Genomic DNA, 15,489 nt, shown 5'->3' with positions numbered 1-15,489 from the left:
TCCAATCATTCCCAACCAGCCTTGGAATTAACAACATAAGAAGAGCCCTGATGCTGGATCAGACCAAAGGTCCATCTTCTAATGCATCTAGCTCAGGGAACCCACAAGCAGGGCATGAGTGCAACGGCACCCTCCCGCCCATGTTCCCCAGCAACTGGCGCATTTAGGCTTGCTGCCTCTGATACTGGAGGCAGCACATAGCTATGAGGGCTAGTAGCCATCGGTAGCCTTCTCCTCCATTGTTTTCTTGCCCTTCCCCGCGGCATATTCGCCCTATGCAAACCGCTGCCCCTCCCACGATGGTGGGCTCAAGGCCACTGTCACTGGTCTTAAAATCATCCGTCTTGAACAAAGGAATCTTGAAGTGGGACAAGAATGAGAATCTGCTGAGATACAATTTGTCAAGAGGTTCAATTCTAGCCCCTGAGGCTTGAATTGTTAATAAACAAGTGTTAATCAGCTTACCCAAAGCCAGGAGTTTGTGATCTCAGCGACAACTGTTTTGTCAACATCCACCGTTAATAACATTGTAGCCATTTGTACTTCTTGTATTTCCTTTCCCTCTGATCTCACTGCTTACAACCCTCGCTCCATATATATATATAACACACATACATACATACATACATATACCTTAGGACATCATTTCACGCGAGGGATGAAGCAGATTCTAGCCCACAAAAGTTTACGCCACAGTAAGTTTGTTGGTCTTTAAGGTGTGACTCTTTGGTTTCGTAGCAACTGACTAACGCAGCAACTCCCCAGTGTGGGTTGAGCCACGGACGGGCGTGTCTTTTCCCCTTCTCCCCTGGCTCTTTCCTCCTCCTCCTCCTCCTCCTTTTAACAGCCAGCTGAAGCAGCGTCCTGCCTACGGAGCCCAAACACTGCAAAGGCCCCCCTTGCTCTGTAAGGTCTACTGCGCTACGGCTCTTCTTGCGGAAGCAGGTCTGTGACCACTCATACAGGAAGAGGCCGAGGCTGGGCGCGTGGCCATGTAAAATGTTGTGTCCACTGAGTCCAAAGGTCAGGTATAACTTGTACCTGCTTTACGCAGCCTGATCCAGTGTCCACCTTTACTCAGAAGTAAGTCTGAGCACAATGCCAAGCTGATGAAAGGTTGTTGCCTGGAGCCCTTTGAAACACACGCACAGGATCATGGCCGAAGGCTGCAATCCTAGGCGCTTAGAACCCAATCCTATGCATGTTGTTTACTCAGAAATACACCCCCGCCCCCCTGTGCTTCACACCATTTAATTCCAGCGTAGACGTATGGGTCTACGCAGTGGTGCGACTACTGAAAGGCCTTGGAGGGGGTGGGGGTGTGACAGAGCCGCCTGCCCGGCTTCCCCTTGCGAAACACTCCGCCGCTTGCGTTTCTCCTCGCCTGCCCAGCCCCGCTCCATCCTTTACAACTGCACATTCTACATTCCCGATACATCAGAACAAGGAAACTGTTCCCCCAAATCAAACTCTGAGCATGTGCAGTTTTGCATTTTCAGCTCACTTCACTCCTAGCTCCAGGATGACCACCCGAAGCGACGGCCTCCAGCCTCAGGGCTCTTCTGATGTTCTTAGGCTACTGGGGTACAAAGCCGCTGCTGCTTTCGGGGGGCTTATGTAACCCCCCTGGCGTTGGGGCCCTGCGCTTCGGCCCCAGGGTCCAACCTCTGGCACACCGCGCGGCGGCTTTGATCTCGGAGTGAACACGCGTCTGGGCACCCGGCAGGAGCCCCTGCCCCAGCCTGGCGGCAGCGGCAGCCCCCTCCCCTCCCCTCCCCTCCCCTCCCAACACTTTCCCGACGCCCTTCCCCCTCCTCCTCCTCCTCCTCCCCCCCCCCGGTCGTCGTCATCGCGAGGAAATGAAACTTAACTTGGCGGCCCGCGAGCGCGCAGCCCTCTCGCCCGCCCCCTCTCCGGATCCGAACCAGAACCGGTTCCTGGCTTGAAGCAGCAGCAGCCGCCGCAAGACCGGCCCGTCGGAACAGGTCTGACCCTGGAGTATGCGTTTCATCTTGACGCGTTTCTCCCCCGCCTCCCCACCCTCAAAAGAGCGAGGGGCTCGTCCTGACGTTGCGGGGTGGGGTGGGGGTCATCAGAACTCGCCGCGGAGGCTCCGTTTCCCCGCAGAGCGCGCGCCTCGTGTGACTGGCGAGGAGGCGCCGCCGCCGCCATTCAGACGTTCTAAACGGGGATCGGGGTGCGGAGAGCGCGGGATCGTGCCCATGTCCGCTGCTTCGGCCGCCCTCAGCTCGGGCGCGGGGATCCACGGTGTGAGTACGTGGAGGCGCCGTTCGCACGAGCGAGGAAGCCTGCCGCAATGCATAGCTGTGTCGAGACACGTGTATTCACAAACACGCCCACGCCACCCTTCGCTCCTCTCCCACCCCGGTTCAAGATTGATTCTCCTCTGGTCCTCAAAATTAAAGTCGTATTTGCAATGGTGACGGAGGCCCTATCCACATGACCACATAACTCCAGAGCGGGAGGGAACACGTGTGTGGCGAGAATGGCTGCTTTATCTTGCCCGGCTGCCCGGAAGAGGCTCCCCCCCCCCCACTAGACATAGGACATTGGACCAGGACCTTTGACCTTGAAGGCCCTGTTCCCTTAGATTCAGTTAATCCAGCCTCCCCTGGCTGTGAATGATAGGGGATGTAGTCCACACACCTGGAGGACACCAGGTTGGAGAAGGCTAACGTGTGTGTGTGTGTGTTCATAGGTTAAAAGCAGTGCTAACACTGCTAAGAACGCAATTCCATCCATGTTACAGCAGGGGGGAAAAGTCCTGCAACTCCAGAATTTCTGTGGTGAAGGGCTGGGAATGGGAGGACATTTTTTTCTGTTGAAACATGCATATTAAATTCGCCTTAAATGTTCTATAATACTCATGGACGTTGTCTTTCCAGTACAGGTGGGGGATCCCTTTTTCATTTGCCCCCTAATTTCATCTTGCAGCCCCTTTCGCCCACTCCTCAAATCGTTTCCCTGGGTAAAGCTAAGGGTGGAAAAGGCCAATTTTTTGCATGTTTTGAGCACTCCAGATGTTGTCATTCGCACAGCTGTGTAGCAGACAGACTTGGCCACCAGCTGCTAAGAGCCAGAGAGAAACTTCTTGAGACAAAATATTAAAAAATCTGAAATCCACCTCTCCCCCCACCCCTGCCACCACCACCCCCCCCCCCCCCGGCAGAATGGCAACGTACATTTTTGAGTGAGTCAAACCAGAGGCAGTGATACACCATTCAGAACATGTCACTGCACTAAAGAAAACAGGATTCCTCAACTGACACTTTCCAGCGCTGTAGGACTACAAGTGTCATCATCTCCAGCCAAGAATGCTGAGGATGATTGACTTTGTAGTCAAAGACATCTGGTGGGTGCCAGGTTTGTGGGGGCTGCTATAAACATTTTACAAAGAATGAAGCAGTCAGCGAATGTGGTAAAAGGTTGGGCCAGTCTGGTCCAGGCTGTTTGTGGGGAGAGAAGGGTTTTGAATGCCCCGTGTAGAGAGTGGCCTGATTTTGCCATTTACTTTTCCTTTATGACATTTCTATACCATCCTTGCAAATTCTGCTTCTGGTTTCCAGCAACAAAAAACTACTGTGTTGCATGTGGGTTGAAGAACCCCAAGTTAACTAAAAAAATTAACCATGGGTTAACTTGGGGTTGTTTAAGCCATGAACAACCCCAACTGCCTGGGTTTGGATGTCATGGTAACAACTATGAATGTGGGATTCATAAATTGATGTTTCTAGAAAACGGAAGCGGCTTGTGTTATGTCTGAACCAATGTAATCCAAAGTCTTGCAGGCAGGGAGTGCTTCGCCTCTGCAGCCAGATTCCTCGGGTGAAGCCCTCTGACCCACAGGAAGAAGCTGGCCAGGACTCTCATCTCTAACCAGTTTCTCCTGCTCCTTCCCCAGGCGATGGAGGAAGACTTCCAGTTCTTATTGTGCAAGAGATGCGGGAAGGAGGCCCAGAGCCCCAAACTGCTGGCCTGCCTTCACACCCTCTGCATGGAGTGCCTCCAGGAGAGCAAGCCCATCAGCCAGTGCCCCGTCTGCCAGTTTTCCTTCCAGGATGAGGTTCCCTTCCAGGACAACCTGTTTTTTGCCAACCTGCAGGCGAAGCTGAACACCTTCCAGAAGATTGCCGGCGAGAGAGACCTGGTGTGCCACCGCTGCAAAGGCGGGGCAGAGTTTTGGTGCTCTGAGTGCGAAGAGTTCCTGTGCTCGAACTGTCACGACGCCCACAAGTGGTACCTGAAGCAGAAGAGCCACGAGTCCCAGCGGCTGGTGGACCTGAAGAACGACACGGCCCAGAACTTCCTGAAGGGCGTGAGGAAGTCCAGCGACCTCTTCTGCTCAGAGCCCAGCCACAGCAATCAGGTCGTCAGGTAATGCCGTTCGCGGCCTCTGTGTTGTTGGGTGTCTTTTCGAAGAGAACCCTGGAGACCATCCCAGGGGCGGGGGGCGGGTCTTGCCTCGAAAGGAAGCTTCGACGCAATGTTAAGTGCAGGAATTGCCTTTTTGTCTTGAAACGCTGCGCTTGTCTGTTGGCAGCATCTACTGCCGCGGGTGCTGCAAGCCGCTGTGTTGCAGCTGCGCCCTGCTGGACGGGGAGCACTACAACGCCAAGCTCTACTGCGGCATCCGGGAGGAAACCGAGAGGCGCAAGGAGGAGCTGAGCAAGATCCAGGCAGAGTTGGCGGAGAAGAAGCGCGCCTACGAGCAGACCTACGGCAGCGTCCGCGGGCGGCTGCAGCGGCTGGAGAAGGTGTGCGGCGAGACCCAAGAGCTGATCCAGGAGAAAGTGGAGGAGATGCTGCAGTGGGTGCGGCGGAAGGGCGAGCAGCTGCTGGGGAAAGTGGACCGGCAGCTCCGCCAGGAGCGGGAGGGCGTCCAGGAGGCACTGAAGCACATGGAGCGCCTCGTCCAGAGGACGGCGTCCGGCGAGCAGCTGGTCGAGAAGGTGGCCCTCTTCGCTTCAGACCAGGAGGTGATGGACATGCAGCCCTTCATTCAGAAGGCTCTGGATGAGCTCCGGAAGGAGAAGCTGCCCGCGACGGGCATTCGGGTCCAGGCGGAGAACTTTGCCGAGATCAAAGGGGAGCTCCAGGCCCTCTGGGAGAGACTGACAGGCAAGAGAGGTGAGCAGGCGCTTTCGCAGATCCCGCAGCGGGTGGCGGCAAGACGTCGCTGCTCGATTCGTTCTCTGAAGATTGATTGGTTGCCCCGTAGCTCAGTGCTCTCAGGGTGAGTGGGAGTGAGGAGATGGTTTGCCTGAGGGCCAGGCTTCCATTTTGGAAAAGCTGTGGGGGCCACACTCCAGAGGTGGGCGGGGCTGAAGGCAAAAGGGGCGGGGCCAAAAATACAAGCCACTCATGGCCGAAAGCTCTTGCTGCCGTTAACAAAGCCCGCCCCCCCGAGGCGGGGTCTTTCGACGGTCTTTCGAGGGTGGCGGGGGTGGGGAACTGCACAGAACTGGGAACCCATGAAACGATCTGTGGGTGTGGGGCCAAGGGAAGGGGACACGGCCGCCTGGGGACCCCACAGGGCCAGATTCGGTGCCTGGCCCTGTGGTTCCCTACCTCTGGCTTAGGTATACAGCGTAATTAATTTTTAACATTTATATGCCACAATTATCCCCCACTGTGACTATTTTTAGTAGCCTATGATTTGTTGTTGAGTCCGCTGTCCATTGTTTAACCCCTGGCCAACCCAGAGTGTCCTGGTTTGGCGGTCACGCTCGTAACCTATGAACACGGTGATTGTAGGTTGATTACCGACGATGAAGTGAGGAGCGCACTGGAAGCAGCTCGCTGGCTTGATCGCTCCCCCCCTTTCATGGGCTGAATAGCTCACGAATTGGGGTGAAGTGCCAACCGGGTCACTGGATTCATCCGTAGTCCTCCAGTGCTGCACTAGAAGCTCTGTGGATCCTTTGCTGTTGAGTAACTGGCATCTGGTTCAGCTAAAGAACTGGAGGCCAAAACCTCTTGGCTCCATTGAGACAAATGTAACCTTTCCTCCTCTTCCCTCCTTGCAGATGCCTGCACAGGTTCTGTGGCCCAGGCTGCTGCTCCGGGGCTCAACTCGGTGAGCTGTGTGTGTGTGTGTGTAGTGTGCAAGTCTTTCCCCTAGTCAAAGATGGTTGGGTGGCCCTACGACTAGGTGGATCCCCAGCCGTCTGGAGAAGCATTCTCAGAGCGCACGTCAGCCGAGGGGCCATTGAGCGGGGTGCCGCAGGGCTTGGTCCCGGGCCCTGCCCTCTTCCGTATTGGCACTAACGACTGGGAGGAAGAGGCCGGGGGAGAGCTCAGCCCATTTGCAGGGGGCACAAAATTGGGTGGTACAGCTAATAGCTTGGGAGAAAGAAACAAAGTTCAAAACCATCTCGAGGGGTTAGAAAACTGGGCGGAAAAGAATAGAATGGAATTTAACAGAGACAAGTACAAAATTCTTCATTTAGGAAAAAGAAATCAAAAGCACATGTATAAAATGGGGGTTGCCTGGCTTGGCAATGGTATGTGTGAAAAGGATCTTGGAATTGTAACTGACCACACACGGAATATAAAATATACAAACTTCAAAGTGATCTTGATAGGCTGGAGTGCTGGGCTGAAAACAACAGAATGAAATTTAATAGGGATAAATGCCAAGTTCTACAATTAAGAAATAGAAACCAAATGCAGAGTTTCAAGATGGGGGATACTTGGCTCAGCAATACTACAAACGAGAAGGTTTTTGGAATTGTTGGCTCATATTCACAAGCTGAATATGAGCCAACAGTGCGATATGGCTGCAAGAAACCATTTTACTGTGGTTTTAATTTTTGTGAACCGCCCAGAGAGCTTCGGCTATTGGGCGGTATAAAAATGTAATAAATAAATAAATAAATAAATAAATAAGAAAGGCAAATGCTATTTTGGGCTGCATTAATAGAAGTATAGCTTCCAAATCACATGAAGTACTGGTTCCTCTCTATTCGGCCCTGGTTAGGCCTCATCTAGAGTATTGCGTCCAGTTCTGGGCTCCACAATTCAAGAAATATGCAGACAAGCTGGAGCGTGTTCAGAGGAGGGCAACCAGGATGAACAGGGATCTGGAAACAAAGCCCTATGAAGATAGACTGAAAAAACTTGGCATGTTTAGCCTGGAGAAGAGAAGATTGAGGGGAAACATGATAGCAGTCTTCAAACACTTCAAAGGTTGTCACACAGAGGAGAGGGCCAGGATCTCTTCTCGATCCTCCCAGAGTGCAGGACATGGAATAACGGGCTCAAGTTAAAGGAAGCCAGATTCCAGCTGGACATCAGGATAAACTTCCTGACTGTTAGAGCAGTACGACAATGGAATCAGTTGCCTGGTGAGGTTGTGGGCTCTCCCACACTAGAGGCCTTCAAGAGGCAGCTGGACAGCCATCTGTCAGGGATGCTTTAGGGTGGATTCCTGCATTGAGCAGGGGGTTGGACTCGATGGGCTTGTAGGCCCCTTCCAACTCTGCTATTTTATGATTCTTTGATTCTATAAGTCAGCCACGGGATGGGGCTGCAAAAAGGGCACATGCAATTTTAGGTTGCATCAACAGTTTCAAAATCATGGGAAGTAATAGTTCCTTTCTACTCTGTACTCAAATACTGTGATCAGGTCTAGACACCACTTTCTTACGCTCCTGCACATGTGCGTGGCCACAATTTGGACTGGGACTCTGGCACTCCAGGAGGATGGGTGGGTTTAACTCTCCCTCCCAAATTCTACTCCCCTGAGGCAAGGGGGGGGGGTTCAGAAAAAGGGGGAAAGCCTCTATTGACTCCATTGTTTATCCAGTCATGCAAAGGAAGGGTGAAGGGGCCGAGGACCGCCGCCTTCAGTTCATTCACATTCTGGTTTAATAAGCCAGGATTCCTGGCTTCTTGTTACAGTATGTGTGATCTGTGTTTATGACATTTCCCAGCCGTTTAGCCTGGATCAACATTTGTTTTCTCGGTCTTGTGCGGCTGTCAAGGGAGCCCAGTTCAGCTACTTGTCCATCTCGCTTGGCGTTTCGCACGTCTGGATTTCTGCTCTTGTTGCTTTTGCATGCAGGACGTTCCGCAGGATGAGCTAAGCCAGTCGAGGCTGCAGAAGACGCTCGTGCTCACGCCGACCTACACTCTAAGCCTGGCACAGACACCCCGTGGCTTTGTAAGTCCTCTGCTAGCGCTACGGGCGTCGGTTCTTCCCTCCTTTGGTCTTGTGTCCTCCAGCCAGCCCCTCTGGCTTCCTCCACGCGTGCCGCTCTTTTGTGGGAAGAGAAACTTTTCCGTTGTCCTCCTGCCAGGAGGCAGGGCCTTTTTCTTCAAGCAGGCCTTGGGGGTGAAAGCGGGTTCCTGGTTTTTATTCTGTAAGGCTGGACCTACTTTTTAAAATACGCCACACAATGTTCTAAGGCCCCCATGAGGTCTCTGTCCTACAGAGTGAGAGAAAGATGCATTGAAGATGAGGCACAGGTGAAGCAGAGGCATTTCAATTGTAATGTGAACCCTCACTGTCACAGGGGGCAGGTGGGGTGCAGCCACTGGAGGCACTTACCTGCATATGTGGTGGGATTGCCCAGTGGTGCAAAGGTTTGGGGTCCAGGTCTTTGCCTTTACCAGTGAGGTCACACATCGAGATATAACACTTCCTGCAAAACTGGGACTAATCTCTCTTTACATGGACTCTAATGCACAAACGAGACATAAAGAGCCCCTGACTTTTTTCTGGACAGCAGCCAGGTTGATCATAGCTACTAGCTGGAAATCAGCCAATGAACTTTCTCTTATCCTATGGAAACAGAAAAATTTGGGACCTTTGCACTAATGGAGAAACCAACTAAACATCTTCAGGTATGAAGAGACCAAGTAGAATATGGTCTCCATTGACTGAATTCACTAGTATTGAGAAAAATACATAACAGCCTCCTAAGACCTTTGGAACTCCGTGGTGAAGCTCTTTTAGGAAGTTCAGTGACAACTTTATCAGATAAACTTCCTTGTACCAAATAGAGATCCTAAGTGATCAGAAAGACTGTAAAAAATTGACTCAAATGTGTATATTTGGATTTGCTGCTGTTCCTTGCTACTTTGAAAAATTCAATTAAAATAACCCCAGGCCACCAGGGATTCTGCCTTCCCCTCCCCGGATTCTGCCCCGGCCACCCACTTCACTTCCTTTGACAGGGGCACCTGGCGAAGGGCCTTTCCAGCGCAATCTCCACATCGACGTTTGCGCTTGCTTTTCAGGTCACGTCAATGACCTCCCCGGTGAAGCGGCCAAGCAGCCAAACGGAGAAGTGCATCCAGGCCTCCCCTAAGGTGATGAAGCTTGAAGGCTGTGACTGTGAGGCCGGGGAAACGTCCAGCAGGCACAGCCAGAAGGTCACGACGGACTCCAGGCTCCGTTCTGCTCATGAATCGACTCCCGAGCGAGAGTCGAGATGTGCTGTCAATGTGGACGAGGTGGTGGTGAATTCTCCCCCCGAGGCCCAGGGATCAGGTAGGAGAGAAGAAGTGCAGCTCAAAGAAGCCACTGGGGGGTCCTGTCCCCCCCCGGGGGGCTATGGCAGGGACTCTGCCAGATTCGGGCCTCACCCAACGGGAACTCTTAAACCTCCGACACTCTGGATTTTACTGGTAGAGCCGAGACAGAGGGTTCTGGCCCATGTTAGTCCTACTTAGAGTAGACCCATTGAAATGAATGGGATTTAAGGGAGTCATGACTTAAATCCCATTCAGTGGACCTACTCTTAGGGAAAACTAAGATGTGATACAACTCAGAGTCTGCCAATCTTGGTCACCCGTGGTAGCCACCAAAACATCTGCTTGTCACAGCGGGATCTTGCCCTCTGCTCTACTCCCCCAGGGAGGAGAGGCAGTGCCTCCCCTATGATGTCAGGGAGCGCTTGGAGCTCAGTGCAAGCGCAGGGATGAGCCCTGCTGCCCTCTGCTCCAGCACTGCCCTCTGGACCGGCATTGCCCTCCAGCATGCACGGGCAGTGGCTAACCTCCCCCCCCCCCGCGCACCCTAGCAGGGTGCACAGCTGATGCAGGCTGCCTTGCTCCCCCTCCCCCGGTTTGGAAACATTTCCCCCCAGCCTGGAACTCCACGTGTTTGTTTTCTGTTATTACTTGTGTAAGGTATTTTTATTCTGCTCCTCGGCTTACTAACAATCAGGAGAACAAGCCGGTCCCGGCCTTCCGCCCTGTAATCTAAAAACAACAGGAAAACGGGATGGGGAGGGAAGAGGAAAAACAATGAAATGGTCTTTCTGTAGGGCTGGTGGAATGTTGGAGTCCAACTCCCATCAGCCCCAGAAAGCAGGGCTCCTCATGGCAGGTGTAGTTTAACACACTCTGAGACAGGGGACTAAAGCAACACCAGCCAATAAAACGTCCCCTGATAAAGCAGACTCTTAGGTGTGTGCATCTGTCTGCTTTCAGAGGTCGCCAGCAGCATTGTGATCAGCAGCTCTGAGGACACGGAGGAGGACCTGGCGGTGAGTGGGGAGGGCGGGGGCCCGGGGGGGGGCCTTGGCGTGAGCGATGAGGATGGCCTTGAGAAGGAGGTGCCTTGCAGGAGACGAACAGCCGTTTAGCCAGGATCACTCCCTGCACAGGCAGAACATGGGACTGGGTCAGGCTTCTCCAATCCAGCGCACTCCAGATAGGTTGGACTCCATGTTTGTGCTGGCTGGGGCTGATGGGCCTTGTAGTCCAACCCATTTGGAGGACACCACTGAGCCACTGTCAGGGTCAACTCCAATCGGGCCACAGGGTCTAGGTGGTCCTATTGGCACCCATGGAAAGATTTCCCCCCTAAACTTAAATGCTATATATGGGTGGGGATGGGGTGGGTACTGCAGCATGTGGAAAGGCAGGTAACCCCCTTCCTTGAAAATTGTCCCTGTGCATGAAAGTTCAGCAGAGAGAAAAAGCTGGCACCAATGGCTGCTTGGTCCTAGGGGGCCGTCGGTCTGGGGGCCACAGAAAATTGATTTGGGGTTGGGGGACCAGGGGACCAAGCGCAGCCCTGCCCTGGGGGCGGCTCTTGTCTTCCTAGATGAGTCTTCATAGCAGTTGGGCAGAAGAGATGAGGTGGAGCCTCTACGTTCAGGGGCAGCATAAGTCCCGCTCTCAGAGGCCAGGGACAAAGCGTGCCAGGGGGCTGCAGGGGGGGCCTCCCCAGAGGTGTTCGGTCAGCCACTGAGGGGAATCTGGAGGCCAGATGGGATGGACCTTTGACCTCCCCCATCGTGGACCTTCTGGTTTCACCTGCACCCGGGAGGCTTGTTGGGTGAGAATGCTCACTGGCCTGTGTCTTCTTTTTCAGTGACCGTTCACCTCTTCCTACTGGAAGGTGCCCCAGGAGGCTGCACGTGAGAACAGCGGTGTTGCCTTTTCCAAAGTCCTGGTCCAAGTGCTTTCATGAAACGCCTTTCCTGATCATGGCCGTTCGCTTGTGGAGGTGGCTTGCACCATCACACACACGACGTGGAGCCCCCTCCCCCATCGTAGGGCTCTGGTCTCTCCCCCCCAGTCCCCAGTCTCTGGTTGCTGCATGTGGAGGTCAAGCCAAAGAGCCCTGGATAAGGCGGAGGCACCACGTGGGTCAGGCGCTCCCCTGGCACCTGCGTTGTGCTCGTTTTGGTTTTTTCCAGTACTTTTATACTGCTCCTGGTTTTAATGTAGTTCTCTGTGATGGAATCGTTTTACTCTTTGTTGCTTTTCCCCCTCTTACTTTTATGCTGCGCTCATTTTTAGTCCTTGTTTTAACATTTGCATTTCATGTTTTTAAATATCCAGTGCCTAGAGAAGTACAGCAAATAAATAAATGAAATGACTGGATCTATTTTACTGGCTTTTGTGCAGTTTTCCGTTTCTAAAGGGCTGGAACACCTCTCCCAGGACTCCGTTACTGGAGCTCTGAGGTAGCCGTACGCTGGTGCCATGTCCCTGCTCCCCTTGGGCCTTTGGCCCACCCACCACCAGAAGTAGCCCCCAGAGCTCTGAAATGGAAACCAGTCCTCAGGCTGAAAGAGGTTTGATCCCCAAATAACCCACTGACTGCACCCCTGAGCCATCCGGAACATGATGCCAGGGAAGTTAGCGGGACCCCCTGTCCTCTGTCCCCCCCTCCCAGCTATTCCCCACATGAACAGGCACTTCTCACCTTAGGAGTGCACGGCCATTCCTGCATTTACTGTGAGATCCCTGTTATGGATGATCCAGTTCAATGGCAGTGACGACGACTCTCTTCCCGGGGCCACGATCTTGGTGCAGTTCACCTGTGCAGATTGGCTCTGAAGGCAGCTGTGACAAGGGTTCAAGGAGTTGGGGAAATGGAGCCGACTCCGGCCTGGGGCGGCTTTTTGATCTTCCTGATTCTGGGGTAGCCTTTCCTTGTCTCTTTGTTCTGTGCAACAAGTAAGGCAGATCTCCAGACCCTGATGCCAGGTGGCTTTTTGAGTTGTTGATTCCCAACTGGGCATCCTCGTTGCAATAGCACAGACGGAAGGCTTCTCCCAGTTGCGAAACCTCAGGAATGTACTTTGGCCATTGAACTCTTGTGTTGTCTTCCCTCTCAGTGGGCCCCAAATCTCCCGGCCTTCCTAAAAAATCACAGCCCTGCCCTCAAAACGTCCCCGTTTCTTTGCCATCCAAGACTCATTTCCAATTGCGATTGATATACTAACAGCGTTTCCCATGCCAACCTTGATGTTAAAGGCTGGAGAAAGTTTCCTATTGTATATAAGGACTATTCTGTCAAGAGAGAAACAACAGAGAAGCAGGGCAGGGATCCAGGAGAAAGCCAGGCAGCCTGGGTACAACAGAGCAAAGTAAATGGGCCCCAAATGCTTACATGGTTTTCAAAAGGGGGCTGGGGCTGGGGCTGGGGGGGGGGGAGCGCAAAGATGGGCCGGCTGGAGGGGGCGTGGGCCAGGCCAGGGCTGGCATCAGCTGCGGGCCCCGGGCAGAGCCACGCGCGCTGCTCCCCTGCCCTCCGAGGGCGAAGCGGTGCGCCCGGAGGAAGGGAGGAAGGAAGGAAGGAAGGAAGGAAGGCAGCGATTGAGCCCACATTCTCAACAGCGCAGTTTCAGATTAGCAGGGCTGGCTCCCCTCCCCACTCCTGTACTTGGCAAAATTGCAGTGGGAGGCAATGAGTTACTTCTGGGTCGCTATGTTTAGCCCTCTGTTCTCACCCCACCCCCTGCTCCATGCATCTTTCTGCCAATCAGTGCTGGACTGATCTCTTGCAGGGCTGGCTTTTGGGATTAGGTGGAGGGGGGTTGGTTGCCCAGCCTTGGTTTCCCCCAAAGCCCTGGTTGAAAGTGAGGAGTTACTTCTTTTTCGGCACCTCTTTGTGCTGCAGGAAGCCATTGCCAGTGGCCGATTCCTCCTTAAAGGGTGTCTCTGGGCGTCAGGCGGTAGGTGTCGCTCTTGTACAAGGATCTCCAGAGGGTGGCCGTGATTTAGTCTCTCGCAGCAAAGACCCACAAAGTCTTCTGGCATTTTAAAGTCTTAACAAATTTATTTTGGCACAATCTTTCGTGGAGTACAGTCCACTTCATCAAGTGCACGGGGTGTTATGGTGCATTTCAGGGTTTTCCTTGTCCTTTTCCCTTTTCATTCAGTGCATGTGGCGGTGTTGGTGATGGGCAGAACTGTAAACAATGTGGTCAGAAGGAAATTCATTGCAGAAAGTGCTGATGGTGACAATCACATTATGAACTGTGGTCATTTTCAGTGCAGCTGTTGCTGATAACAAACTCCCAGGCAGCAGCGGAACCAAATATCACATGCAGTGTGATATTATTATTATTATTATTTATTTATTTATTTATTTATTTATTTATATAGCACCATCAATGTACATGGTGCTGTACAGAGTAAAACAGTAAACAGCAAGACCCTGCCGCATAGGCTTACAATCTAATAAAATCATAGTAAAACAATAAGGAGGGGAAGAGAATGCAAACAGGTACAGGGTAGGGTAAGCAGGCACAGGGTAGGGTAAAACTAATATATAATATATAATATATAATATATTATATATATTATATAATATATAATATATTATATAATATATATAATATATATAATATGTAATATAATATAATATAATATAATATAATATAATATATGTATAGTGTGATAATACATCATTCCAATTAAAGCTCCCAGCCATTGAATTGAACTGGTTGATGAACGTGAATTTCGCAGCTTCCGGCTTTGACGTCCCTCTAAGCCACTGGCCATAGTCTTCCATGTGCCCGGCTACACATAGGAGTAAGAGAGGCCACAGCTTCTCAGCCAGGGAAGCGGATGGACTTCTCCCCCACCCCTACGTAGAACAGGAGCTGCACTCTTGCATGGATCCAGCCCTCTGATGCTACACTGCTGCGATGAGCCACTGCTGTGGTTTCTGTGGACTATCCAGCTGCAATAACATCTGCTTGGAGAGATGCTTGGGTGATGTGACGTTATTGCTCTGCAGAAGCCACAAGGGGGCGCTAAGCTTGTTGGTACCGGCTTGGTTCTCCAGGTAGAGGCAGGGGTGGTGTCTGTCTGTTAGGGCTAATGCATTTCTTTAGGATGTCTTAAAGAGCCTAAGATCAATTACCAAAAGGCAGCAGCTCAGTCTTGACTGGGCTGATGGAAGTCTGTGCGTGTGCGGGGGGAGGGGGGAATAAACCAAATCAACGTAGGTCTGAGCAGGTACTTTGGTGGGAGGGAAATAAGCAATTTCTGGCCCATCAGTTCCACAAAGACAGATTGAATAAGGACACAAGAACATTTATTTATTTATTTTTATACCGCCCAATAGCCGAAGTTCTCTGGGCAGTTCACAAAAATTAAAACCATAATAAAACAACCAACAGTCTAAAAACACAAATACAAAATACAGTATTATTATTATTATTATTATTATTATTATTATTATTATTAATTTATTTATTTATATAGCACCATCAATGTACATGGTGCTGTACAGAGTAAAACAGTAAATAGCAAGACCCTGCCGCATAGGCTTACATTCTAATAAAATCATAATAAAACAATAAGGAGGGGAAGAGAATGCACCAAACAGGCACAGGGTAGGGTAAAACTAACTGTATAAAGTCAGAGCAAAATCAAGTTTTAAAAGCTTTAGGAAAAAGAAAGGTTTTTAGCTGAGCTTTAAAAGCTGTGATTGAACTTGTAGTTCTCAAATGTTCTGGAAGAGCGTTCCAGGCGTAAGGGGCAGCGGAAGAAAATGGACGAAGCCGAGCAAGGGAAGTAGAGACCCTTGGGCAGGTGAGAAACATGGCATCAGAGGAGCGAAGAGCACGAGCGGGGCAATAGCACAACCAGGATAAAACCACACCGCAAAATTGATATAAGATTAAAATACAGAGTTAGAACAGTAAAATTTAAATTTAAGTTAAAATTAAGTGTTAAAATACTGAGAGAATAAAAAGGTCTTCAGCT

General features: G+C 51.6%; 1 protein-coding gene across 2 annotated transcripts; it reads left to right on the top strand.

The window, feature by feature from the left end:
• Nucleotides 1-1,859: 1,859 nt before the first annotated feature.
• Nucleotides 1,860-11,865, top strand: PML (PML nuclear body scaffold). Of its 2 annotated transcripts, none has more exons than XM_063142302.1 (8): nucleotides 1,860-1,985; nucleotides 3,923-4,395; nucleotides 4,562-5,148; nucleotides 6,048-6,097; nucleotides 8,087-8,185; nucleotides 9,265-9,517; nucleotides 10,462-10,517; nucleotides 11,351-11,865. In XM_063142302.1, the coding sequence occupies exons 2-8, from the start codon at nucleotides 3,926-3,928 to the stop codon at nucleotides 11,351-11,353; spliced, it is 1,518 nt and encodes a 505-aa protein (XP_062998372.1). In that variant the 5' UTR covers nucleotides 1,860-1,985; nucleotides 3,923-3,925; the 3' UTR covers nucleotides 11,354-11,865. The 2 variants fall into 2 exon arrangements, with proteins under 2 accessions (XP_062998372.1, XP_062998373.1); XM_063142303.1 differs by having other exon boundaries at nucleotides 1,864-1,985; nucleotides 3,868-4,395.
• The last annotated feature ends 3,624 nt before the right edge of the window (nucleotides 11,866-15,489 follow it).

The sequence above is a fragment of the Elgaria multicarinata genome, chromosome 16 (genome assembly GCF_023053635.1).
Source record: "Elgaria multicarinata webbii isolate HBS135686 ecotype San Diego chromosome 16, rElgMul1.1.pri, whole genome shotgun sequence".
NCBI lineage: Eukaryota > Metazoa > Chordata > Lepidosauria > Squamata > Anguidae > Elgaria > Elgaria multicarinata.
The sequence above is the reverse complement of the archived record's forward strand: the minus strand, read 5'-3'. Positions and strand labels throughout refer to the sequence as shown.